Source organism: Apodemus sylvaticus, chromosome 6 (genome assembly GCF_947179515.1).
Source record: "Apodemus sylvaticus chromosome 6, mApoSyl1.1, whole genome shotgun sequence".
Classification (NCBI taxonomy): domain Eukaryota; kingdom Metazoa; phylum Chordata; class Mammalia; order Rodentia; family Muridae; genus Apodemus; species Apodemus sylvaticus.
This window is the reverse complement of record NC_067477.1, coordinates 52,416,048-52,442,482: the sequence shown is the minus strand read 5'-3', so window position 1 is coordinate 52,442,482 and position 26,435 is coordinate 52,416,048. Positions and strand designations below refer to the sequence as shown.

The 26,435-nt window shown below is 45.8% G+C and overlaps 1 protein-coding gene across 10 annotated transcripts in view; it reads right to left on the bottom strand.

Moving 5' to 3' along the window:
• Nin (ninein) overlaps positions 1–26,435 on the bottom strand; it is a 101,523-nt gene that overhangs the window by 36,808 nt on the left and 38,280 nt on the right. For all 10 annotated transcript variants that reach the window (XR_007978358.1, XM_052185719.1, XM_052185720.1 and 7 more), the window contains 10 exons: positions 16,306–16,345; positions 14,870–15,060; positions 10,518–10,673; positions 9,680–9,847; positions 9,118–9,254; positions 8,616–8,756; positions 8,153–8,327; positions 4,089–4,199; positions 3,634–3,723; positions 1,167–1,305 (listed from right to left, as the gene is read on the bottom strand). Coding sequence is in view for 9 of the 10 variants with exons in the window: in XM_052185719.1 (XP_052041679.1) it covers positions 1,167–1,305; positions 3,634–3,723; positions 4,089–4,199; positions 8,153–8,327; positions 8,616–8,756; positions 9,118–9,254; positions 9,680–9,847; positions 10,518–10,673; positions 14,870–15,060; positions 16,306–16,345 (1,348 nt within the window). In the remaining variant the exon portion in view is untranslated. The remainder of the gene's footprint in view (positions 1–1,166; positions 1,306–3,633; positions 3,724–4,088; positions 4,200–8,152; positions 8,328–8,615; positions 8,757–9,117; positions 9,255–9,679; positions 9,848–10,517; positions 10,674–14,869; positions 15,061–16,305; positions 16,346–26,435) is intronic.

The window sequence follows — 26,435 nt, the reverse complement described above, 5'->3', positions numbered from 1 at the left end:
TACTGCACAGAGTTGTTTTACTGTTGTAGATTTCCAGGTGTCTAAGTGATTTCCATGCAGGCGCACGGGTCAGGGGCATGGTGCCGGCCATTGGGGAGGAGATTCTCAATGCCTTCAAATGTATGTCTTACTTCTCCCACCGCCCACGATAAGCACCAAGGGAAAATGAAATTATGAGCAGAAGTCGAGGGCTGAACTAGAACAAGGTCAAATATATTTCCTGCTAGGTAGAAATCTCTTAAGGTAGTGAGACTCTATTTGGAGATATACAAGCAGACGTGGGCAGAGTTCTAGCAACTGGGATTGACAGGCCTGCCTTGGGCTTTCTCCTCACATATTTTGGCCCATCCCCCCTCCAAGATGGCAGAAGTTTCTTGGAACAGTCAACATTCAGGTGGGAAAGTTGCGTCAGATGAATCAAGGATCAGAGAGAAGGACTCAGAACTTCCTACACCTCCTCCTTACCTCCTACACCTCTTCCCTAGTCCTACACCTCCTCCCTACCTCCTACACCTCCTCCCTAGTCCTACACCTCCTCCCTATGTCCTACACCTCCTCCCCAATCACCAACTGATCCCACAGCAGGGAGGGAGGGAGGGAAGGAAAAAGCTCCCTTCTTAAAAACCAAGGGAAGGGGGATGCCACAAGGAACAGCAGAACCCACAGGAACCTTGCTCAGATTAAAACCCAAAGTCCTGAGGAGAAAAGGCGGGACCCAGGCAAGGAGCTGGACTGCAGGATGGCGCGCAGGCAGGCCTGCCCAACAGCTTGGCTCCTGCTTCTCTCCCTCAAAGCCACAGGCATGAGCTCGTAACTTACTTCTCTTGCAGAGACAAATAAGGCATTTAGTCTAGGCAGCCTATGAAAATCAGCTCTGGGTTCTGTGGTGTGTGACTGACGAACTCTTCCAAACCATCTTCATACCAAGCAGCCATTGTGTGTGTGTGTGTGTGTGTGGGGAGTTAGCAATATCAGAATCGCAAATAGTTTTTATAAAGAATTCAAGGACAAAGGAGAAAACCCAGCCACCAGTGAAGTAGCTCAATAAATGAGACGGCTGAAGTCTCTCCCTCCCTGAGCTCCAGGATGCCAGTGTTCTGCAGTGCTCTGCCCAGCCACTGCGCCACAGACACAGACATCAAAAAGACTGTGTGCACAGTGTTTACCGTGGTCAGGCTCAATACTGCCGCCATGCCCGTCGAGTTCTTCTGACAGCGAGTTCTTCAAGGGGAGTTTGAGTACTCTGCCTTGGGCCTGATATTCTTCCAGCTCAGACTGGAGCTCGTCCACTTGGTCTTGTAGTAGCTGGAGTTTAAAAAAACAACACCAGTCTCACCCATGGCACCAAGAGAACACAAGAAAAACAGAACAGATAGGAGCAAAGTACAGGCTTTAGGGCTTCAAAAGACACCAAGACAGTAAAAAGAAGATAGAAGCTGAAGAGAGAACTCAGAGGTTAAGAGCACAGGCGCTGACTTGGTTCCCAGCACCCATGTCGGGTGGCTCCTAATCACCCATGACTCCCAGTCCTGGGGATTGGACTCCTTCCTATGCCTCTATGGGACTGTACTCACGTGCAAAAACAACACAGACAAACACATAAACATAATAAAACATTTTTAAAATGTAAAGTAAAAAGACTATGTAATTGGAGGAAAGTTTGGTTAAGTAACAGATAAGGGACTTGTAACTAGAATTTATAAAGATTATTAGAAGTCAAAGTCAAGGTATTCAACTTAAAACTGGACAAAGGCTATACCAGATAGGTCATCAAAGAAGATATTCAACCAATAAGTGTATTGGAAGACCTTCAATACTGTTAGCTTCTGGAGGAATGATAAAATCTATGATGGGATATAACAGCAATTGTAAATGAAGATGTGGTGGATGAGGATGCTCATATGGTAGGACAATTGCATGGAAAATAACATTGGAGGAGGTCTGCTGGTCCCTAAAAGTTAAACATTGGTTTATCTTGTGCTCCTGCAGAATAGTCCCTGGTATAAACCCCAAGAAAATCAAGTACATGCAGAAATCTACTTAGAACCATTATTCATGATAGCCCCTAAAAACCCAAATGCCCACTAATAGATTTTAAAATGTAGCATATCTATTTGATGGGACTTTATTCAGCCACTAGAAGGAACAGAAAACATGATCGCAGCATCATGAAGAACCTGGTCAGTAGCAGCAAGTGAAAGGACCTTTACAAGGGACCAGCTGTTGGCTGACAGAAAATAGACCAGTGGCTGCCTGGGGCAGGGCTAGGGGTAAAGAGAGCTTGGGGATCAGAATTGGAGGAGGGGGAGACACCGGGGTGGGGGGTGTGGTGGGGAGAAGATGAACTTGGCAGGGGTGGGGACAATAGGAACGGTTGGGAAGTGCAGCAGGGTTTTCTTGGAGTGATGACCACACCCTCACATTGAATTGTGGTCAGGACTCCACAGCTGTTTGAATATGATTAAAGACATGGAACTGTATACACTGAATGTACACAATATATGGTATATGTATATGTATATGCATATGTATATGTATAAAAAGTGGTTTCAAAAAGATGACTGGGGGAATTCTGAAGGTATCAGTAACTGATCTTACTGATGAGTTCATTCAATTTAGAGACAATTAAAACAAAACCCACATGATTAGACTAAGCTAAAGCTTAAGTCATGAAGGCAGCAGGCGCGCGTCACTTCTTAGATGCATGCCTGAAGCGCCTGAGAAGTCAGGCTGCAATGATCGCGTGAGGACTTCCTCATCTCTGCAAAAGTACAAACTGTATCTAAAACTAGCCCAGTTCTATTTACCTTGCTAAATAAGTATGTTCAGCTTACAAACAAAAATCAATCAATCAATCAATCAAATTCCTCAGTTTAGGGGAGCTAATTTAAGAAACAAACAGAGAACAGGCTGATAGTGGTGCATGTCTGTAATCCCAGCAATTGGGGTCAGAGACAGGTGGATCTCTGAGTTCGAAGCCAGCCTGGTCTGTAGAATGAGTTCTAAGACAGCCAGAGCTACACAGTGAGACCCTGTCTCAAACAAAACAAAACAAAACAAACAAAAGGAATCAATAGACTCCTGTTATTCATATTCACTGTATCTGGTAGACAGTGGAAATGACTTACAACTAAAAGTTTGAGTGGTTTCTGCTCCTAATTCTTACATTTTTCAAATAAAAGAATATGTTCAGGAAAACGGGTAGGAAATTAGTACAAAATGACATTCAGATGACATAATTTACAACGATCAGCTAGGGGAGCTAATTTTGGGATAAGTACATCAATATAGCTACATTATTACTGCACTCAGCAGAACCCTGGCTAGTCCTCTCTATAGTAGCAAGACAAGGTAGACCTGAAGGGAACTGGCTTGACTGCCTGCAGCCCAGGATACTGAGTCACATTAGTAGCTAGTTTACGCATGTGCTTGGTATGTCCTGGCTCTGTTCTAAGCACTTTCCACAGATTCTCTCTGAACCTTTGCAGCTGCCTGCTGGGCACCTTTAAGCACTGTGCTTAAAGGAAGTTTCGGCATCCATAGATTTCAGTGGCCTGACAAGCCCAGGGATTGCTGAGGCTGGGATTTGAACCCAGGCCCTCCGGTGTTGCTTAGTTACCATGAGCCACGCACCCTGCACTGCTGCTCATAATCGTTTCTCATCTGCGCCAGTCTCTCCTCTTGAAGAAAGAACTCAGCACTGCTGGGATCGAGGTCACCAAACTAGAAAGGACAGAAAAACAAAGCTGTCATTATTCCCAAGGGCCCTTCTTTGACCTATCACATTCCAAAGATCCCAGCTTCTGGGGTCATCCAGGCTCCCAGCTATGACAAGAATCAGAGACACCAGCAACCGGAAGAGGAGGACACCATCCAAGAAGGGCGTGTTGGGCTGGGGGAGGGGCCGTCTCAGGGCCAGGCAATGCTTCCCTCTCAGCGACCATCCTGAGCCATAGCCTGAGAAGTCACGCTGTCCTTCAGGCACCCAAACAGTTCCCTAATAAAAATGTCCTTGGCATGGCTTCCACTCTTTTGGGTGACTGACATCTTGGGCGACTCCCCAGGAAGTCAGAAGTCGACAGATTTACCTTTTCTGCTAACACATTTTCCAAATTGCGCTGAAGTTTGTTTGTAAGGTTCTCGTATTCTGTCAACTTCTCTGCGTTTTCCAGAAGCTCATTCTCCAGGCGACTGTTTTCCTTGAGAAAGTTGGGAAAATAAGCATGGCACAAATCAGAAATCAGGAAACTGTTCTATCGCTTTATATGAAGTATAAACCAGCATTTGAAATTAAGAAACCTGTATCCATTGTGAAAACTAGAGAAAATCAAAACAAAACAATTATTAAGTGGTTAATACCTAGCTCATGATCCAAAAGTCTGCCTTTAAAAAGAACCTTATAGGGGCTGGAGAGATGGCTCAGTGGTTAAGAGCACTGGCTGATTTCCCAAAGGACCTGGGTTCAATTCCCAGAACCCACATAGCAGCTCACACCTGTCTGTAACTCCAGTTCCACGGCTTCTGTTACCCTCACACAGACGTACATGCAAGGAAAATACAATGCCCATAAAATAAAGGTAAATCATTAAAAAAATTAAAACCTTATAAAATTGTGGTGTTCCACATCTTAGCTACTAACAGGTCAGTGTGGATATTGAGCACTTGAAATACATCTAGAACCAACTAAGACATGCACTGTCAGAGGAAAGTACACACAAGATCTCACAAAGAAGCCGGGTGGTGGTGGCACACGCCGTTAATCCCAGCACTTGGGAGGCAGAGGCAGGTGGATTTCTGAGTTCGAGGCCAGCCTGGTCTACAAAGCGAGTTCCAGGACTACACAGAGAAACCCTGTCTCAAAAAAACCAAAACCAAAAAAAAAAAAAAAAAAAAAAAAAAAAAAGAAAACCTCACAAAGAAAATTACAAATATAGAAGACAGCACAAAGTTATTTATGCTTACTGGCTCCATTTCAAAGTAATAATGCCTTGTAGATACTGAGTAAAATGATTCAAAATTAATCACACCTTTTAATATGGATATTATTTTTAATACTAAAATTTTATTTTGATAGCAATAAATAATTTTTTTTAAAAAGAAGGTACATACATGGCTTTATTTTATTTCTATACAGCATTACAGTGGAGTATTTTAAGTGACATATTCACCATGTATTGTTCAATGTAAGAAATCTGGTAAGAAAGTACATTTCTAGAATGAGCATGAGCTGGCTCTCAGGGAAAAGGCTTCTCTAACTGATGTGACTCCCCAGCACTGAGCTGTCCTCTGATTGTCACATGCTCACACCAGCGTGAGCCCCTGCCAAACAAATTAATGTTAATAGGCAGGAAGGAAGGAAAGAAAGAAGGCCTTGTCTAGCTATAGCAAAAGACTCAGAAAGACTATAAAAAGAATAAATCTAAAACTGATTATAATTCATGGGCATTACAGTTTATAGTTAACTTACAATTTTGGTTTAAGGATATAGAGCTTACACGTAAATAGTTCTTAATTTTTATGTATAAACTAAAATAAAGCAACTGAAACTCACAAACTTTTATAGTACTCTAGAAAGATTTCACCCACATTTGCTTTAAAAAAGAAGAAAAGAAAAAAAAACATATAGACTTGCCATTTGACATATTTTCTTTCTTCTTCAGTGTTAAGGGCTGACTGGAAGAATGTTACTCTCAATGTACATTTTGCCAAAAGCATAGAGAGCCAGTATGCCTTTATGTATTCTAGTTCACACTCTAACATAGCAATATGGAGGTTTAAAGAAATGTACTTAAAGCCTTCAAAAAAATACTACCTTCTCCTCTAACACCAACTCCAGGACTTTTGTCTCTCAAAGAATGTCCACACTGCCTGCCTCGCAGAGACTTCAAGTGCTAGGGTGGGGGGGATACACAGGGGGGCCCCACCCACTCGGAGGAGATGGGGAGGGGATGGGGGAGGCCTGCGGGAGGGGGTGAGAGGAATGGGGAGGGGCGGGATGTAAAGTGGATAAGTAAAAAATAAAATTAAGTTAAAAAAAAAAAAAGAAATCTCCACACTCAAATGCTGAAGCGACAGGAGCAAGCCCTGCCTTCGATGCTGGCTGCTCCTAAATCAGATATGGCTACTGAGCACAGGGGCCAATGTGGCCTGCGAGAGGAGGGTGCACCTAGCGGCAACAGCAAGCAGGTCTCCAGACAAGAAAGGGGCGTAATGGGAATGGAAAGGGAATGTGGCCTGTGGTGCTGGGGACTTGGCAAAGGAGCATAAAGGAGGAACAGGGGGGCAGGTCAGGGAAGGTGCAGTGGGAGGGGCTGGGCACCGGGCAGGGTGGGGCACCGGAAGGAGCTGAGGTTAGAGCAGTGGTTCTCAACCTGTGGGTCGTAACCCCTTTGGAACTTGAATGACCCTTTTACAGGGTCACCTAGAACCATTGGAAAACACAGATATGTATATTATGAGTCACCACAGCAGCAAACTTACAGTTATGAAGTGGCAAGGAAAATAGCTATGGCTGTGGGTCACCACACGTGAGGAACTGTATTAAAGGGTCACAGCGCTAGGAAGGCTGAGAGCCACTGGGTTAGAGAAGTAAAGATGAGCAGTCTGGCGGTGCCTGTGATCGTAGCACCCTAGTTTTTAATTATTTTTTTAATGAGTCTTTGTGAGTTTCATATCATGCACCTCAATCCCATTCATCTACCTGTTCCTTGCAATCGCTCCTCTAAATAAAATAAAAAAAACAAACAAAAACAAAAAGATACTGGATCCTCGCTGGGACTCCTCCCTGATATCCTGTTGTCGCTGAGTCACGGGTCCTGACACTTTGGATCTACAGGACGGGCCCTTCACAAGCTCCAGCAGCTCAGAGATGGGGTGGGTATTGGGGTGGGCCAGCTCAAAGCCCTGGATCTGGGCCTGGGTGGCAGCTGAGATGGCCAGCCCACCAGCTCTCCAGCACTGCCCCGGCCAGCTTACCCAATGCCACATACTGCTGCTGGCAAGGGGCAGGGCTAGCTCTCTGCTCTCATGCCCTTGGGGCAAGTCCACTCTCATTTACGCCTCAGAGCCAGTTCCACTGTGCTGCCCAGTGGAGGTGTGGGCCTGCTCTCCCCAGAAGCAGCAGCCAGCAAGGGGCTGGGCCAGCACGCCTGCTCTCACAGCCTCAGGGCCAGCTCACCCGCACCTTCGTCATCAGAGCCAACTCTAATACTGTCCAGGCGAGGTGCAGGGCTCCTGCTCTCCCGAGTAGCACCTTGCCTTTAAACCACAGGCACCAACATGCTCACACCTACCTAGCTTTATTACATCCCCTCTGATGGACACGTGGAGAAAAGGACTATTACGAACACACCTGAATCACCTGTGGGGGCCATGATACATTTAGAAGTTAACCAGAGGCTTCGAAATGCAGAGGAAGGGATACGTCTAATGGTCATGAGTGCGGATGGCTATGAATTTTAACTCCCGGGACTTTGAGCAATCGATGCTGCGGCTGCTGATTAGGAGAATTCAGGAGAAGTTGCTTGCTGCCTTGGCCTTTCCTCAGTTGCTGTGCGGACCCGGGGCCACATCATAACAGCAAACATTTTCCCTGCACCTGCTGTTCTGGAGACAGACAGCTACTTGCACCATCTGCTATGATAACCACAGCAGGGTAAGAGCTGCGCCCTAGGAAACAGGCTTGAGGAACATCATCAAGGTTTTCCTGTAGGCAGTGCGCCCAGTACTACATCCAGCTTGTATGAGAGCCCAGAAAAGAGACAGTCACCTTCTTCCACTGGGACAGAGGGAGGAAGGGACCATCATAAGAGGAAAATCATGATTGGAGATGTCCAGAGAATAAGAGTGGGGGAGGGGCAGGTAGGAAGGGGAAGGAGAAGGCTGAGGACAAGCTTAGGGGAGCAGCTCTGGAATTGAGGGTTTCAGCCAAGTCCAGCCCAGTCCTGAGGAGAAGTGCAAAGGCTGTGACTGAACAGGAAATACTCCTCAACACCGTCCACACACCAGACCCTGAGGCCACCACCACATCCATGCTGAGACCAGGGAGAATCCTTGGATTTAGCCCTACACAGATCTGTGCCCTCAGGGAGCTCCAGTGTTCCCTGCAGATACCTAGCCTGGACCCAGGCCACAGAACTACCAAGAAGATTACCTTCAGGGAGAGGGCGAGGCGGTCCCGGATGTAATTCTCTTCTGTTTTGGCCTTCTCAATCTCCTGCTCCAGCTCCACCCGCTGCCTGCCCACTTGCTGCAGAAGCTGTTCCCTCTCTTGGCGGAGTTCATTCTTTAAGGCTGCTACGCGCTCCTTGTATTCTTCATCCAGCTTCCTGTGAGGAAGGGCACAGGAAAATCCACAGGTGGCCCGTAGATCCCTCGGAGGGAGGACAGTGTACAGCCATTCCAAAAAAAAACAGGAGCGGGAAGGAAGCACAAAGCAGAGAGAAAATGTCTCAAGTGACCTCCCTCCCCTGAGGCTGGGCTGCAGCTAGACCTCTGCAGTCAGCTCTGTTCTCACCCTGCCATGCCCAGGGGGCCAGGGGGGCCTGGGGACAGAGAGGAGAAGAGGGGTTTGGGAGGGATGGGGGAGGACCCTGAACCCCGCCCTCTGACCACACCTGAGGTTGTATTCATTCCTCCGCTCAATGGCTGCATGGTGATCGTCCACCTCAGAAGCCATTAGAGACTTCAGCTTTTCTGCCTTGTCCAGGTCCGACCGTAGCTTTTCCTTTTCTCTGACTACTTGGTCAACTCGTTCTCTAGAATTAGAAAGAAAGGGAGTTAGTGAGAAGCTGTTTCCAAGCAACCAAGAGACGCCCCCAACCCCCCCAGAAAAAAAAAAAAAAAAAAAAAAAAAAAAAAAACCTCTCATCTGGCTCGATTCAGTACAAGCACAAAACCAAGACAACCAAAACCCTCCCCAAACAAAAAGACTTTCCACGGTTCTCTTCCCATGCTGCAACCAATCAGAGCCCCAACGCACTTCCCTTCAGCTAAGGTAACTGTTTAACAGTCAGAGATGAAAGAAGGCCCCCATGGCCTATGGGTGGAGAAGGGGCCTGGTTAAGGTGACATGGGAGACAGTGTGAAGTGGACCAGCTAACCTTTGGCTCAACTTACAACAAATGCCGGATCTCAGCCTTGAAGCTAGCTAGCGCCGCCTGGTGAATGGCATTCTTGGTGACCAGAAGCTCATTCTCCAGAGCCAGCGTCAGCTCTGTCAGGTTGATGTTTCCATCCAGGCTGAAATCCAAGGCCTGGGAATCACAACACGATGTAGAGTCAGAACACATGACAGGCCTAGCTTCAGAGAGCAGAAAGTGTAGAGGCTGACGGAAGCCAGGCTAGAGACCAGGCAGGACCCGCTCCTTAGGAAACCTGTTTGCTTAAGGAAATCAAGGTCGACTGCTTGTATCTTATGATACCCCATCTGACATCGTAAAGGAACGCACTAGGGTAATTTCAAACTCTGCCACCCAAAGATGAGTTAACAGCTTTCCTATGTCAATAGCTTGAGGTTAAAACACATGGACATACTCAGCTATGGGGTTACAGCAGGCAGGAAAAATTACCTCATTTCTGAGATTCACAAACATTGAGTCATTAAGGATAAATCAAGTCAAATCAGTTTCAAAAGATAAACTGACACCCCCTTCCTAGAGTGCTCTTCTAGCTGCCGCACCTTCAGGATCTCCTGACTGTTCTCAATGCCTTCTTCCTGCCAGGAATCCAGTATCCTCTCCACAGATGCCTGGCCCATCCCATCATCCAAGCAGGAGAAGACCCGGAAGCCAATGCTGCTTGTCATTGCCGAGGAGGTTGTGGTCCGCCGTCCACTCTCATCGAAAGACTGGAAGAACAATTGTCTTAAGTAAACTGAGTCAGCTCGCTGCTGATCAAGACTGGGATGGCCCAGTCCTGGCCACAGAGAGCAGAAGTTAATTTACACTGTCAGAGGGAGAAAGCCATGCTGTGCCTTTGATCTCTGGTTCTCAGTGAGTCGAGCCTACAACCTCATCAGAAAGAACTGTTCTGGGAGATGCTTAGCAAAAGATGAGATGTATGTCTACCTGACACCAGGTCTCTTCTACCCCCACACTGTCACCAAGAGGCATAATTAGTGGCCTTCACACTCTGTAATTTGTGGCCATTTCTCAAACCACCCTTTCCTTTCAAACAGCTTAGTCTTTCTCATTCTCTAAATACTTTTTCTTCATGGTATTACGCTTGAGACAACAGATTAACTCATTCAGAATTACTAAACGAATTTTAAACACTTATTCTGAAAAAAAAATAATCTTCTGTTGGTTCTTCTTTTCTAAGACAGGGCCTCACTATGTAGCCCAGGCTAACCTCCAACTTGTATTGCTGTTCTCCACCCTGCCCACTGTGCTGGGATGTGTGCCACCATGCCGGGCTGCACACTGATCTCCTACCTGCATAGAAAGGTACAGTTTCGCTTACCTGCATAGAAAGATGCAGGTTCTCTTACCTGCATAGAAAGATGCAGGTTCTCTTACCTGCATAGAAAGATGCCGCTTTAGCTGTCTGTAGGGAGTAGACGCTGATGGTGCTGATGGTGTCAGGGATTTTCCAGTCTTAAACAGACCATAGAAAAAGTCTTCGACGCTCATTGTGCCCTCAGGATCAAGGCTGAGAAACACCTCTTCCAGCATCTAAGAAAGAGCAATCATGTGTTTTAAATACACCCACAAATGCAAATGCACAACAACTTTCTGGAGAACAGAAATTCCTACCACCGTGGACTCTAAAAGTCCAGACATATAATTTTGTCTCTATTCTTATTTAAAAGAATTTCTTTCTCTAGAAATAATAACCCCCCCTCACTCAAATGAAATAAAACCCCATCTCTAACATCTCCATAATCCTATGCAGTTCAGCAATCCACTATTGATTTGTTTTTGGTTTTGGTTTTTTTTTTCACTCATTCTTCCAGGTCTGGCAGCCTTAAATGTCACAAGTAGCATTATTATAAAATGTTTTTTAAATTAAAGCATACAGCGTTTCCCAATCGTAACAAGATATTAGTTAAAATTCAGTGGCTCTCAGTGATATCCGGCTCACGCTGAAGCTTTCAAATTGGCATGTGTGATGGCTGGTGTGCTAACGTTAGCTTGACAGGATTTAGCATCACCTTGGAGGCTTCCGGGCTTGTCTGCGGAGGATTGTCTTGACTGCATTAACTGAAATGGGAGGCTCCGCCCATCCTGGCTGGGATCCTGCCCCAGTGGACAGAGTGAGTGGGCCGCAGTTGCATGCATCATTACCTGCTTCTGAATATGAGTGCGATAACCAGATGACTCAAGTGCCTGCTGCCTTAACTTCCACACCAAGACAGGCTGCGCTATGGATGCTGAAACAGAATAAATCTGTGGTGGTTCAAATGAGAGTAGCTACCACAGGTTCATATATGTGAATGCTTGGTCCGCACTGGAAATGTTTAGGAAGAGCTAGGAAGTGTGGCCTTGTGGGAGGAGACGTGTCACTGGGGGTGGGCTTTAGGTTTCAAAAGCCCACAGCAGGCATACACTTCCCTTTTCTCTGTCTTTGTCTGTCTGTCTGTCTTTCTGCCTGCCTGCCTGCCTTCTGTTAGCAGATTAGGACATAAACTCTTAGCTGCTGCTCCAATCCTATGGCTGCCTGCCTGGCTGCCTGTCACCATGCTCCTGGTAGACTCACCCTCTAAAGCCATAAACAAGCCTCCAACTAAATACTTCTAAGTGAACTTGGTCACCGTGCTTCGTCATGGCAACTGAACACAGTAATTAAGATTAAAACCCCTTTCTCCCTAAAGTTGCTTTGTCAGAGCATTTTATCCCAGCAACAGGAGAAGAACCTCAAACAGCTTGCTAGAACAGCACATGTGGCCTGGGGCAGATTGCAGTGATGTTCCTTGGAACACACTGAAGTTATATTTTAATGCGTTAGCCCAGGAGAGAGCAAGAATGAGTGACAGTGATCTTGTGTGTGTGCAAAAGGAGGTCTCAAGATGTAGACAGAGGAAGGAGTCTCTCTTCTCCATTTTGCCTCTCCATTTTGCACTCTCTGCTAGCCATCCTATAACTTTTATCTTATTACAGGGAACAGGGAGCTTGGGCCACAGCCCACATGGAGGCTTGTCAGGGAGACGGTTTGTTCCCTAGTCCCACAGGAGTGGGAAGGAGAAAGGGTAGCATGAACCATAGTAGCCACAGACAGGAGCAAAGGCACAGACATCTAACTGAGACTCTCTCTTCCCTCTGTGTGATAAGTTTACTGTGGAACGGGCCTCCAAGAACAGAACAGAAGTCAAACAGAGATCCTGCACTGCACACTGCCGCAGTAGGCTATGGGAGGGGCCTGAGACTGTGAGGCTACCCAGCTCCCTCCTGATGCCTGGGCCCCGGAGAAGCAAGAAGACAGAAGAGTAACAAATTTTATTTCAAGTGCTTTTTGCCAATTCCTAGGAAACATATGTCTTGTTCGGGAGAGGCTTCTGAGGCAAGGAAATTTCTAGTGGTTGGAAATCTAGGGAAGAAACAGGTTCTGACAGAATCCTGTGATGGGTGACATTTGAGACAAGATGCTGAGGTTGCCAAAAAGCCTTCAACTTTTCTGTCTCATTCTCACCAAACAAAAGAACGATGTCCTAGAGGAAGTGGCTCTCAGGGCCATTCAACCAGAAATGTTCACAAGATCCAGACAAAGCAATGGATTATGTCCTTACTGCTTGCATGACCTTAGCCAGATCAGTGCAGTTTCCACGTGGCCTGAGCACCCATCACTCAGTCCATCAGATCGCCATAGTCGATTCTGCTAGTTATTTTAAGTCAGAGCTCGGGATGAGAAGTTGGGTAAAAGGATGTAAATTTAGAAAGGTGATTGGAACTGGGCTCAAGAGAATACAGGTTTTCTGAGCCACGGAGGCAAGGCACCGGCCCTCTTGGGGAACAAGGGCATTTTCATTTCCCACACTGGCCAGGTCTGTGGGTGGCTGACTTCCCAGTGGGTAGGGTGTGAAGCATGAACCAGAATAGGGTCCAGGAACTGGGACACACACCCACGGTGACCTGGGAGGCTTCAGACATCAGACAGCAAGCAGCAAGGACTAAGCCGGCTCAGCACACGGCTGCCTGTGGCCTCCGGAGGAGACAGCTGTGGCTCACTATTACAAAATAGGGAAAAATTCCAATTTCAAAGAGTATACCTCAAAGTTCAGTATTTTAAAATGCTGAACAAGTCAAACAAAGCCAGCCCTGGGTTTGACGTGGCCTGGAGGGAGCTAGCCTGCCCACCCTGCCTTCTTAGCTGTCTTCCCTTAGACAAAGTGGGGTGTCCTCCGACAGCTCATCTAGTTCTCCCTCATAAAAATGCGGGACAGGGGAGGAGGGGCAGCAGATCTCACAGGCTTCCTCTGCAAAAGGCTGACAGAGCTCAAACTGCTATCAGGTATAAAATTCCAGGATCCCAAGTCCTACACTAAATCCTAAGCTAGTCACCAAGTCCTATGCTAATCACTCAGCTCCTCTGGGTTCAGACCTAAGGACCTGAAGGGAGCACATCTCCTCACTCCTGGTGGGAGGGTGTGGAAACACTGAGCAGGCGCACGCTTGGTGAGCAATGCCTTCCTAATTCGAAGGCACAGGGAAGGAACTGAATGTGCCCTTGTCTCCAGTTTGAGGAGTTCCCTGCAGAAGAAGAGGAAGCCAGCTCCCTGTGAGTGGCTGCAGTTTATTATTCCAAAAATTGTTCTCAGATCAGTAACTCAAGTTTGTGCAATGTTTCTTGGGAAAACACAAAACAGAAAACAACCCAAGGCTCTTTGTACTGTATTGGCTCAGAAATTAGGACAATTAATTTAATTTTATGACTCAATAGCCACTGCTGAGAAATTAATGGGGCGCTGGGGTATTCCAGAGGTTGTCAGAGGGCTTATATAATGGCCACATCATATGAGAACAAGGGGAAAAAAAAACCCTAAAAACTAAAAACCAATTTTTTCTGCAAGTCAGGCTACTTGGCAAGTTTTAAAGATCGGCCTCTTTCTTGGTTAGGAATATATGCTACCACTTTCTCCTGGGGAGGTGGCCAGTGTGGTATCAGATGGCATTATAATCAAGGATTCTGGAGCAATGACTGTATTCCTAACCTCTAACTCCCCCTAATCTTTATTTGTAGCTTTCTGGAAGGCACATCCTCAAATTACAGGTTTTTCTGTTTAGCTTCATGGCTATTCATTTACTAATCCTGAAGATCTTCCCGTGATTCTTCAGAAAAAAAATGGAAAGCAGAATCTTACATCATAAACTCTCTGGAACTTCAAGAATCTTGGTGCTATCAAAACTACCAAGCTACCTGACTCCATTTCCTCATAGCCAGAGTCTGGCTGTTCTACACAACCAAATCTCTCCTCAGGCCAGCACGCAAACTTCAGACCACAGCCGGAGGGGCAGCCTGCTCTGGGCTCTATTCTAGCTTACCCAAAGGCCCAGGAACGACACTGAGAACATTCCAGAAGTGACCATGTAGCAGCCTGGCCTTCGAGGCTCTCTCCTGACTCAAGCTCTTACTTCCTCCTCTGCGTCCCCCCACATTTTTCTGTTCGGTTGATGCGTCTCATGTGGGGTGACATACTTAGCACAGTGGGTAGCCAGCCATACTATACATTCTGGAAGCTCTGTCACATTGGCTTTGATTTCTGCCGCACAACATGACTTTTCCAAAGACAAAACTCTCATAGAATGTTTTTTTTAGGAAGAAAAGAAAGCTGTGTCTCTAATAAGGAGGTCACAGTGTGGCTCTTCCCGGCCTGGGGCAGACAAAGCTCTTCTCCTTATTCTCAGATCAGAACTCTGATTTTAAATCAGCTCACCGCTCCATCCACATTCTGTAATCCATACTGTTCGCAGATGGAAACCAGCTTCTTCCGGTTCAGGTGACCGTCTCGAGTGATCCCCAGATCTTCACAAACCTCTTGCAGTTTCTCTTCTATCCAGTCTGGAGGAGGGCAAGGCCCACCATGTGAAGCATTCAGGTCATCTGGGTTCCAAAACCTTAGCTGGCCTAAAATCAAAGCAAAAACTGTGTTGTCTACAAAGAATTGCACAGAGACAGTACCTGCTACTGAAATGTACTCTTGGAAAGTAATTCTTTTGATTGTTTTCTTATTCTTTTGCATGGATGAGTGTTTTGCTTACCTGCATATCTGTGTACTACATACATATAGTGCTCATGGAGGAACTAGGGTTACTAATGGCTGTGAGCTGCTATCATAACTGCTAAGCCATCTCTCCAGCCCCATAATAAATACTGTATGAGATGACTACAGATGTTGGTCCCACTCCGATTTGGTACTGAAGCCTGAATGTAAATTGAAGGAATTTTTGCTCTGGGACAATCACCCATGAGAAAGGAACACTATCGCATACACATGAGGTCAGACGCCTCACCTGAGGCTTGCAGAATGTTTCATTTCTGATTTCTTTCTGGACTAAGCATTACAGCATCTTTTCCTGGGACAGAAACAACCATAAAGAGCCTCTAAAGTTCAACTGTTTTCCAAATCAGAAACTCAAGACTCACTTGTAAGAAAAGGTTGCAAACTGCGTGTCTGTTAGCGTTTGCAGATGTATGCTAAGTTCTGTTTAAAGACATGGTCAAACTACTAACCGAAATGCCAAGACTACTTCTCCTGTATTAACCCTCCTGCTTCTAAACTGGTGGTGTAACTGTGAGCCTGGGATGTCATTACTTAGATCTGGGACAATTATGGGCATGATTTTATGTACCTGAGAGAACCATGGAAGACTGGAAGGGGCGCTCAGTGTCATTCCTGCTATTTATTGACAGAATTTAAATCCATTACTGTACTATTATTCCAGGCTGGAGAGCCAGAGAACACATTGATATAATTATACTTAGCCACATTTCATCTGGGGTCAGGCAGGAAAGGGAGCTGAACCACAGTGCCATCTGGTGGCCACAGGAATGTTGCGTTCTGCTTCATAGTCTATCTATAGATGCTGAACACATGGCTTGTTGGGGATGTTCACAAATCCCTTTGACAGTCTGCAGGACAGTAGTCCTCTATAGTAGATTGCTACATATTAGCTGCCACGTTTGCTACAATGTTAATAATCAGGGTTTGAAGAGTGCGAAGTGTCTCTTGGAAATGATTCTTTTTCCTCTTGCTGTTGGTCCTTCCTTCTAGTGCAAGGAGGAAGAAAGTGGGTGCACAGAGTGCCTTAGCCATAGCATCCAGGGCTTTCCTGCCTCAGCAGTTCCCCCAACCCCACTGCAATCTCTTACCTTCCGCTTCATACTCCTCACTGTGTTGCGTCTTCCAGTGCTAGAGAAGGCAACAGACGATTAGTGCCCATTTGAATCCAGCTCTACACTACACCACTTGCTCCCTAGCTCTCAAGCCACCGTGTGGGTTAGTCACAGGACTATAGCCTTTGAGTCAGTAAGGGCTCCTTTCAGTTAACCAGACCGTGTGTGTGTGTATGTGTGTATGTGTGTATCTGTGTGTCTGTGTGTGTATGTGTGTGTGTGTGTGTGTGGTGTACATTAAGATATGCATGTAACAATAACTAATGGCAAAGGGGGACCACCAATTTGAAAGAGAGCAAGGAGGGGCATATGGGAGGATTTGGATCATGAAAGGGGAAGGAAGAAATGTAATTATATTATAATCTCAATAAAGTTCACATGTTAATGAAGACACAGGGTCCAGAAAAGAGGAGGTAAGACAGAATGGTGACTGAGAAGGACACATCAGACTGGGACGGAAAAGTGGGACTGATGTCCTAACAGCTGCAATGGATAAACTGAGTCCTGAGGGTCATCTGAACTACAGATAGCAAAGAGAACAGGAGACTTTAATAACTGCTGAAGAATGGGTCGGGTGTACCTGTCAATGAGAGCAAATACAGATGCAGTCCCACGGGTAGACCAGAAAGCTGAATTCAACACACTGTGCTGGTAGTAAGCTTCATTGACCATAATGGAATTTATCTGAACTAGACCTCTTAGCATGCTAAGTTCTGAGTGAGTCTCCTCCGAGGTCAGAGCATGTAGTTTTTGTACTGGTAACCTCTCCCTCATCACAAGCCAGGAACAAATCCAGCCCTTTCTCCACTGGCCAAGTTCTGTATCAATCTTCCTTGGACCTGTTATAACCTGTAACTTTGGTTCTCCTGCAAGTGACTTGGGCCTCTCAAGCAAGCTGCCCATTGCTCCTGTCCCACAGGGGGGACCTACACCAGTGAGGGAAGTCCTGCTGAGAAGACCCACTTAACACACACACAACTCTAATCCACAGGTGTGGTGGCTCTTGCCTAGAGACACTAGCACCCAGGAGGCAGAAGGATGGGGACATCCTAGACTTCATTATAACCATGGGTAGACTGGACTATCTTGAGAGCAGTGAGGGACAAATAAAGAGCAAAGCATGACAGATAGAAAAGAAAACTAGGTCTTTGTACACAGCCCCTCAAATAATAAAGAACTAAAAGGGGAAGAAATACGGGTGTGTGTGTGTGTGTGTGTGTGTGTAATTTTATGAATAAAGTTGCCTCTTATACCAAATAACAAGACCGTTCACTGGGATGGTTGAACTATATGATGCTAGTTGATTTCTTAGACTCCTGAAATAAACAAAGCAGGAAGATAGGCCTAATTAACTCCTGTCTGCAGAGCCTAGATTCCTCACAGCAGATGGTGTGCGGTATAAAAATGCTTACACCAAACATTGTCTTTGAGTAGTTCACGACGACATGACTTAACGTGCTTTCAGGCTACCTTGGCCTGTCTCCTCCACTCCCTGCACTCATCGTTGCTTTAGGTACCTGACAGGAGCGACTGAAGGATGGAAGGGTTTGTTTTGATTTACAGTTCTCGGGGACACAGTCTATCATGGAAGGGAGAGAACAGCACAGGAGCAGGGACAGCTAGGCACACTCTGTCCCCGGTCAGGGAGCAGAGGGCAGTGGGTGCTCTCTTCCATTCATGCTGGTGACCAGTCTAGGTCTCCAGCTGATGGGATGGCACTGCCCACAGTTAACATGGCTTTCCTCACTTTAACCTAATCGAGATAATCCCTCATTGGCATGCCCAGAGCCTTGCCTCTGAGTGAATCTAGATTCCAACCATTACATCCATGTAGTCATCTCCTCTTCAAGGAGAGACAAGTGTCTACTACGATTGATTCACAGCTCCTTAGTCCACAGGGACGCTTAAGAGGTCACAGACTCAGCTAAGCTGAAACCTCCAAGTGAAATCCCCAAACAGACGCTGCTGAACTGGAGACAGCAGAAGGCCACGTCTCAAGATGGCTAAGCTAACTGCACATGGCAAACGGGCAGGGTATGGCTGGGACTGACCCACTGGGGTCCAGCTGATTTCTCCGTGTTTCCTTGGGGTTATAAGTTCATCATCACCTCACTTGTCCCGCGTTTCTAGATAAAGATGGTGCTCTAAGCTTCGAGATGTGTGTGACCTGGTGAAGCAGAGGGAGGGGCAGTCAAGAGTCCTCCATGGATCTCCTCAATGACTGTTTCTGATCAGAATTAAACTGCTATTATATATAAGACCTTAAATCCCACTGATAATTTTAATAATAATTATTCAGCATCTCACCTATAACATATTAAATGGAGTTTATGACCTCAGAACCACTGGTCCAAATGAAACTATTAAACACAAGTTTGTATCTTCACAGTAGACACCAATGGGGAAAAGGGAATAAAAGTGTTCCCATTGGGTTCAAACTTTAAAGAGTCTTAGCAGGCACAGAGCATCTTGGAACAAAAGCAAAGCAGCAGCATACAGCTTTGAAATGTCTTCAGCAACAAGTCCTAAGGCAGCGGCATCGGAGTATGCGAGGCTTCTCACGTTTGCTCATGCATTTCTCCAAGCTTGTTAAAATAGTGAGCAGAGCCTTTGAAGAACAAAGACGCACGTTCTCATACAGTTCCCAGTGTGCCACAGGTCTATAGTCAGGGTGCCTCAGCCTTCACCTGTCCATCACTGTCCAAGATCACTCTCCTGTCTCCACCTCTCACCCCTGACTAATGGTCCAGCAAGAAGCTACTGTACAGATTTGGAGCTAGACTGCCTGGTTCTGATTCCCCACTACTAATGGGATATATTTATATACGTTGTTTGACCTCTTGACCTTAGTTTAGCTGTAAAATGGGAATAATGTGGCATAGATTTACCGAGGGAATGGAGAAGTATTTAGCACTGTGCCCGGCACATGCAACTATAAAGTCCTGTTATTTCTGTATTGCACATGTGTATGCAATACTTATTAAACGTGTATTTGTGGAATTCTTTCCAACTCTGTATTCAGAATTAAACCATTCGCTTGGGTACGCCTCTGAAAGTTATCTGTACATTTTTTAAAGGGTTTTTTTTTAAAATCATATGTTCACGTGTATCAGTGTTAGATATAAACATGTGAAGTTGGAAGAAGGTGTCAGATCTCCTGGAGTTAGAGTTGCAGGCAGTGGTGTGCAGCCTGACATGGATGCTGGGAACTGAGCTGACAGCGGGGTGGGGGGTGTTCTCTGTAAGAACAGTTCTCTAACCACTGAGCTCCAGCAGGGATGCACGCTACACGATGGCAACTCACCACAGTCCCGTTCATTCAACACCACGCAAGGTCACCGGAACTAAGATGGGGGGGGGGCGCATAATTTTCATTACTGAACTGTTGTTACTGAATTATCTAAGTATTTAAGTTATAGCTCCCACCAAGAAGATAGTCTGAAGCAACCCTGTGCATGTGTGGCTAGCAGCAATGTTTGTAGGTATTATTTTTATAATGAAAATGGCTTTATATATCAAAATAAAGATATTTACTCTTCAATGATTTTACTTGCTATCAATGGCAATTAAAAAAAGAGAAGGGGTGGGGAAGGACTGGGGGAGGGAGTGACCGGAAGGAGGGGTGTAAAGTGAATGAATAAAAATAGAGAAAGAGCTGTGTGCACAAATATGTATTCTGTGGCATGTTTATAATGATAAGATGTTTAAAACAGCTTAAATATTAAACAATGGGGCATAAGACACAATGGTACAACATAATGCAGTCATTAAAAGTAATTTAAAAACCATGTAGGACCATGGAAAATCATTTTCATAAATGTTAAACAAAAGACCATAACAAAAATGTGATCTGCACCACGATCGTTGCTGGCAACAAATATTTATCCAGCCAGACAAAGACCAGAAGGAAACAGATAATAAAAATAAGACACGTTTTAGTTGAGGGTCTATAAGAGACCGCTTTTTATTTCCTCCACTGTTATAAATGATCTGCAGGATGAGGAGACACAGCTCTCGCGGTTCCTTTCGTCCTCGGGTCCTCGTTAGCTTAGCTGCATTGTCTCAGGCTCTCTCCCTTGGGTTAGTTACCTTGTGCAGCAGACTGTGGTGGGTGCAGGTTTGGAGGGAAGCCAATGGTGCTTAGGCAGGCGAATGCTACTGATGCCTCCTAAGCTCAGCAGAGCATGGGACAATCAGAGACCCTCCGTTAAGACCTGCTCTGCAGACCAAACCATCCCAAAGAGCAGTCCCTAATAGTTTAACACTGGGCATGCTGTGGGCCTGGTGCTGGCCCTCACAGCAACTCTGATCATTTTCATAAGATCGGTCACACAAGATTTGTTTTGAGACCTTCAATATTCTGTCGTGAGGTGGAGGGGGGACTCATAAGGCCTTACCCAGGGAGTAAAGTAAGACTTTACTCAGGGAAGTTAATGGTTATTACAAGTGGAGAAGACATTTTCTTCAGTGGTATAGACAGCCACTGTTCAGTTGTCCATTCTCCAATAAGTAACTCCTATAAACAACCTGAATTAAGTGTGGGGGGGGGGGGTAGTTAGGAATAGAAAGGGGATCAGTAGTGAATAAAAATACAGTGTATGCCGGGTGGTAGTGGTGCACGCCTTTAATCCCAGCACTTGGGAGGCAGAGGCAGGTGGATTTCTTGAGTTCCAGGCCAACTTGGTCTACACAGTGAGTTCCAGGACAGCTGGAGCTACACAGAGAAACCCTGTCTCGAAAAACAAAAAAACAAAAAAACAAAAAAACAAAAAAAAAAGAAAGAAAGAAAAGAAAAGAAAAGAAAAAAAACAAAAAGAAAACCCCACAGTGTATGTATGTATGTATGCAAATGTCTGAATGGAACCCATTATCATGTACAATATACACTAGTAAATAATTAAACAGTAGCCTAAAACAGCCATGGCTTTTAAACCCCAGGCACCACTTAGCAGGAATGGTTTCTCATAACCTCAAAATAATGGGTGGGCAGAGTGAGAGACAACAGGCAGAGCTGAACTATGGGGTGGCAGTCTCCCCGGCACTCTTCCATGATTTTTGGTAAACTCTGATGGAGCTGGGGTCATCCCAACTGCTCCTTCTCCTTCCAAGATCAGCTCTGCTGGAGACTGGAGTCCCTCCCCCTAGCATGACAGGAGCTCCGCCTCTCCCAAGTCTACAGGAAGGGTCTGTCCCTTTAAGAGGGAGGGAGGCGAATAAAAGCTGAATGTTTGTTATTAAGTTGTAATTTTGGAGGGGGTGGGATGGGTAAGGGAAGATCCAATTCATTCACACTTCATTTATTTTCATTCTTGCTGCCTGGAACCAGTGAGTGCAATTAAAAAGATGGGGGAGGGGCAGTTTAGGAGGTTGGGGGATTAGGTCATTCAGCTACTGAAACAGCCCCAATAAAAGGGCGAGTCATTGTGGACCGGGGTCCTTTAATTGCTGATGGTAACAATGCTGAAGTGAGCACTGGCTGGTGGCCTCTAGTCACAGGCTCATCCAGAGCTCTAGAAAGGGTAGCCAGGAAAGTCTCGGAGCTGTCAGGGCACTGAATTCACCAGAAGAGACTGCTATTGGTCCCCATGAAGCCAGGGGTCCTCTGGGTGGCTGGGTGCACTTCGTGAAGGGCTGTTGTCGCATGTGAACATCTTTCCACACACCTCAGTCACTCAGGACACGGGAAGCAAAGCCATAGAAAGGATAGAAAGTGAGCAAACACTGTGTCTCTGCTCATTCCTGTTACTTCTCAGAAAGTTATTTCACCTACAAAGTGGGAGCAGCACACCTCCCTGTGAGCGGGACACGAGGGTGTGAGTGTGTCTTAGAGACATCCAACTACGGCTATTGCTTCTTTCAGAATAACGATTTGACCCGGAACTCCAAAGTTGGACCACTGAGCTTCATTTCCCTTTGGTGGCATGGGCATCATGGTCAAATCACTTAACTTCTGCATGCCTCAGTTTCCTTGTGCTAAGTCAAAGCAACTGTGGAGGATATGCTTCATACCAGAAAGCACCCGCCAGTACCAAGGGCTAGCTGTTCCTTGGGAGGTCCCTGCTTTTAACTACATGAAGTAGCTATTAGTTATTCTCTCTGCTACTCGGATGCTCCAGGCAGGACAAGGACAATAATTAAACACCACACACACACACACACACACACACACACACACACACACACACAGACACACACAGTGCACAGTGCAACATCAGCTTTAGGAATAACCTGGAAGAGATTAGCAACTACGACACAGACAAGTGAACTAGCTGGATTCACTCAGTCCATACTGTATACATCTAACAAAATAGTCTCTATAAATAATACAGCTGTTGACAATTATGCCTTAAGAAGACTGGGGATGGGCGACAGGGAGGGACAGGTGTGGCATGGTAATTGTGATGGAGCAATCAACCGGGAGTCAATGTGGGGTGACAGTCTCCCCTGGGACCTTTCACTCTACAGAGGCCCCTGGATGGTACATCTGGCAAGGGCGACCCTGTGATTCCTTATTTACAGGGCAGACACAGAAGAAGGGGTCAGAGGTTGCTTGGCCCCCAAATGGCCACTGCATCAAGTAGCCCTCACCCTTCTCAGTTAGACAAAGGATGTCCTTGCACACATCTTAAGGTCACACTGGCCATTGTGGCCAGCTTGATTGCTTTATAGCTGGCTGAGGTGCCCTGCACACATCAGTCACACAGGCTGTCTCAATCTCAGGAATGCTTTCTTTAGAGAGACACCTGCTTTGGGGCACTGCAGAGCAGATGGCCAGAGTCTCTTGGCTCTCAGCTTCTAGCCCCAAAGTGGAGACAGAATCTGCAGCCTTCGGACTGCATGGGACCTGCCTACAATAGCCATCCACTAGCCATCTGCTTCAGCTAAGACCTTTGCACCCTACAGAATGTATGGCTAATTAAATGATTATGGGCATCCACGAAGCTATTCTACGGAGACAGAGGTTGCTGAACTGATGTCTGCAGCCTGGGAGACCACAGCACACTGATTTTTGAAAAGGCAAGGCCTTGTAATGCCAGAGGAAGAGACAGTTTCCTGGATGAACAAAGCTCCTTTAAAGGGGGGAACGTATTTAGCAAAGCGTGGGGTATCTCGAAAGAGAACCAGAAATCTGTTTAGGCATCGTGCATACAATTCAAAGCAGAGCATCTGCAGTGTGTCGGGTTCATCTTAAATGTTTAGAAAGCTGCACTCTGAGCTGGATATTGGAAGCTGAATGTACCTGGGGGTCTGCTTTTGTTTCTGCTGAGACACACTTCCTGGGACTCAGGGAAGGCTAAGGCAGTAGAATGCAGTGGAGAATCTGACAGCCCCAGCCTCCAGTCTCTCTATTTTGAACTCAGGGAGGAGCTACAGGAGTAGAGTGAAAATTGGTGCCTTCATCTCTAAAGGCAATTAAATGCTGCGAGTAAGAGCTGGGGATAACGGGAATTAATGTATGGCTTTAAAGTGTGCGCACGATCACATGAGTCCTAGCACACCGCCAAGAAGCCTTCAAGTGCTGCCAATGCAAAGATATGCTCAGGGTAAGACTTGCCCCTTAGTAAGGCTGGGCGTTACTGGAATCTCAAGTCCTGAAAGGGGGAAAGTCTCCCCACTCCTTTTGAGGCACTTTAGATTAAAGCTAAATATAGACAAACACTACCTTTGAGACAGGGTCTCTTTAAGTAGACTGGGAAGTTTTCATAATTCTAGTCACTTTGGTTGCTGATTAGGTAGTAAGCAAACTATCTGTGGTTGGAAAGGGCTACAACCATTAGAAGATTGTTAGCTTGGTTTGATGTGCTGGGTGTCTTAGGTTTGCAGTGCAAAGTGGGTATCAGGAATTACTCATCTGGAAAACTGTGGAGTAGAGATGGATCTTTTCTTTTAATGAATTATCTATTTTTATTTCCTGTGAATTGGTGTTTTAGTTGAATGTATGTCTGTGTGAGGGTGTCAGATCCCCTAGCACTGGTGTTACAGACAGTTGTGAGCTGCTGTGTGGTTGCTGGGAATTGAACTCGGACCCTCTGAAAGAGCAGCCAGTGTTCATAACCACTGAGCCACCTCTCCAGCCCCAGAGACAGACTTTAAGGGACAACATCTTGGTGTAATTCAGGAAGACTAATCAGGGAACCAAGGTCTGCAAGCCTTGGAAGAACAAGAGCATCTTGTTAGCTTTGAAGAGGATTTGAGGTCTTAGGTCACACTCAAGGGATCTATAATCCCATACTGGAGAAGCCATGTAATCTAACTAGACTGAAGAAGCAGGAAGGGAAGATGGAATGCTATTAACAAAAGCATCTGTCCTGAGGACATCACCCTCAATGAGGGGACAGATGGACAAAGGATATAAAGGGGGTAATGAAAAAGTAATGTGTATGTCTCAACTATAAAAGGTCTGAGTAGGGCTTCTCTCAGATACAAAAAAAACCCCAGGTGTGTGTGCTACAATTAAACATTAACCCACACAATGGAAAAATTCACCGTTTCAACACCAAGCTATGCGAATATGAAAATATCATAAAGGAAAGGGTCAATCTCAGTGTCAAAGCAGTTTGAACTGATGTGGGCAGCAAGGTTAGGTTTTTGTTTTAGGGTTTTGTTTGGTTTTGTTGTTTTGCAGGGGGCGGGGCTAACCAAGTGCCACCCTGGCCAACCTGAAGCTTGGACTCTGCTGAGCATCCTTGGGCCAATGTGTCCGTCGGATTTAACTGTTTTCTCAGGTTCTCGCTGAACTGCATCGTGTGAGCCAAAGGTTTTGACTTACATTATTATTGTCTACAGTTGAAGAAATAATTGTTGAAATCCCCTTGTTCTTGATAAGGATCTTACAGACTCAACTTATTCCCTGGAGAGGAAAACAGTTAACAAGCTGAGTCCTGTTCTTCAACTAGGCCAGAAAGCAAAGTGGCCCTGCCCCAATTGTATTAATTACACAAACGTTTCTACCAAGCCTGAAGAACAGAGAATAGAATTAAAATGTGTGGCGTTTTGCCCCCCCTGCTAGCTACCTGTGACGAAACAAGGGCCTGAAACCCAAGGTTCTTTAGTAGCTATTCATCAAACGGGATAAAATGTGCTCTTAAAAATCCTGAAGTCTCACTTCTGTTTTTTACTGAAGTTAAGAACAAGTGGTGTCAACCACAACCCCCTCGGTAGTCACACCTTAGGCTGGGACCAAGAATGTGCCCTTTGTTGGCCTTGATTCATTAAGGAGTAGAATGTCCTCCTGAACTGACGGTGAAAATGATCCCATAAAAAAAGAAAAATCGCCATCCCTTTCTATCGAAGCTGAGAGGAGAGAGGTCAGATACCAGGGGATCCAGACGCCAGATCAACATGCTAGTGGAGGCCAGGCACATCACGGCTGCTAGTGGGCTCTACCTGGCCTGCAAATTAGCACCTTGGATGTCCTGCTTTCCAGATGAGGTTTTGAAGGACTTACACAGTGCTGCAGAATTCAGAGGTCTCTCCCTACAGAATGGCTCTGTTGCCCTGTAAACTGCACTCGATAGGGAAGACACTCTAAACAGCTAGGTTAGACATTTCTCGCTTTCAGCAGGAAAGAATCAACTTGCCTGATAAACGTTCAAGGGAGAGGGAAGGATTAGAGAAAGGGTCTTTTGGGCCTTGAACACAGACAAATAGAATCAAAAGCCGAACATGGCCAAAGCCGTGGCAAAGCTTATGTATTATAGTTCATGTGTATTGGTGTTTTGCCTGCATGTATGTCTGTGCAAGGGTGTCAGATCACAGACAGTACCATGAGGATGCTAGGAATTGAACCTGGGTCCTCTGGAAGAGCAGCCAGTTCTTTTAACTGCCAAGCCATCTCTCCAGTTCCTATTTAGTTCATTTTCATACACTCTGTACAAGGGGAAGCAGAGTAGCTATGACCTGTGACCATGTTGGCCCTCATTCACCCACGGCTCATGACATGTGAGCAGCGACCATGGGAGCTTCCAAGTTGCTGGTGCCTATGAAATCTGAAGCATTGCACAGGGCTTATATTAAATATAAACTTAGATGCTTCACTTGTCTACATTTGTGGACATGCCCATGAGTGCCAACAAAAAGGTGGAGTTAGAGGTAAACTGCAGAGA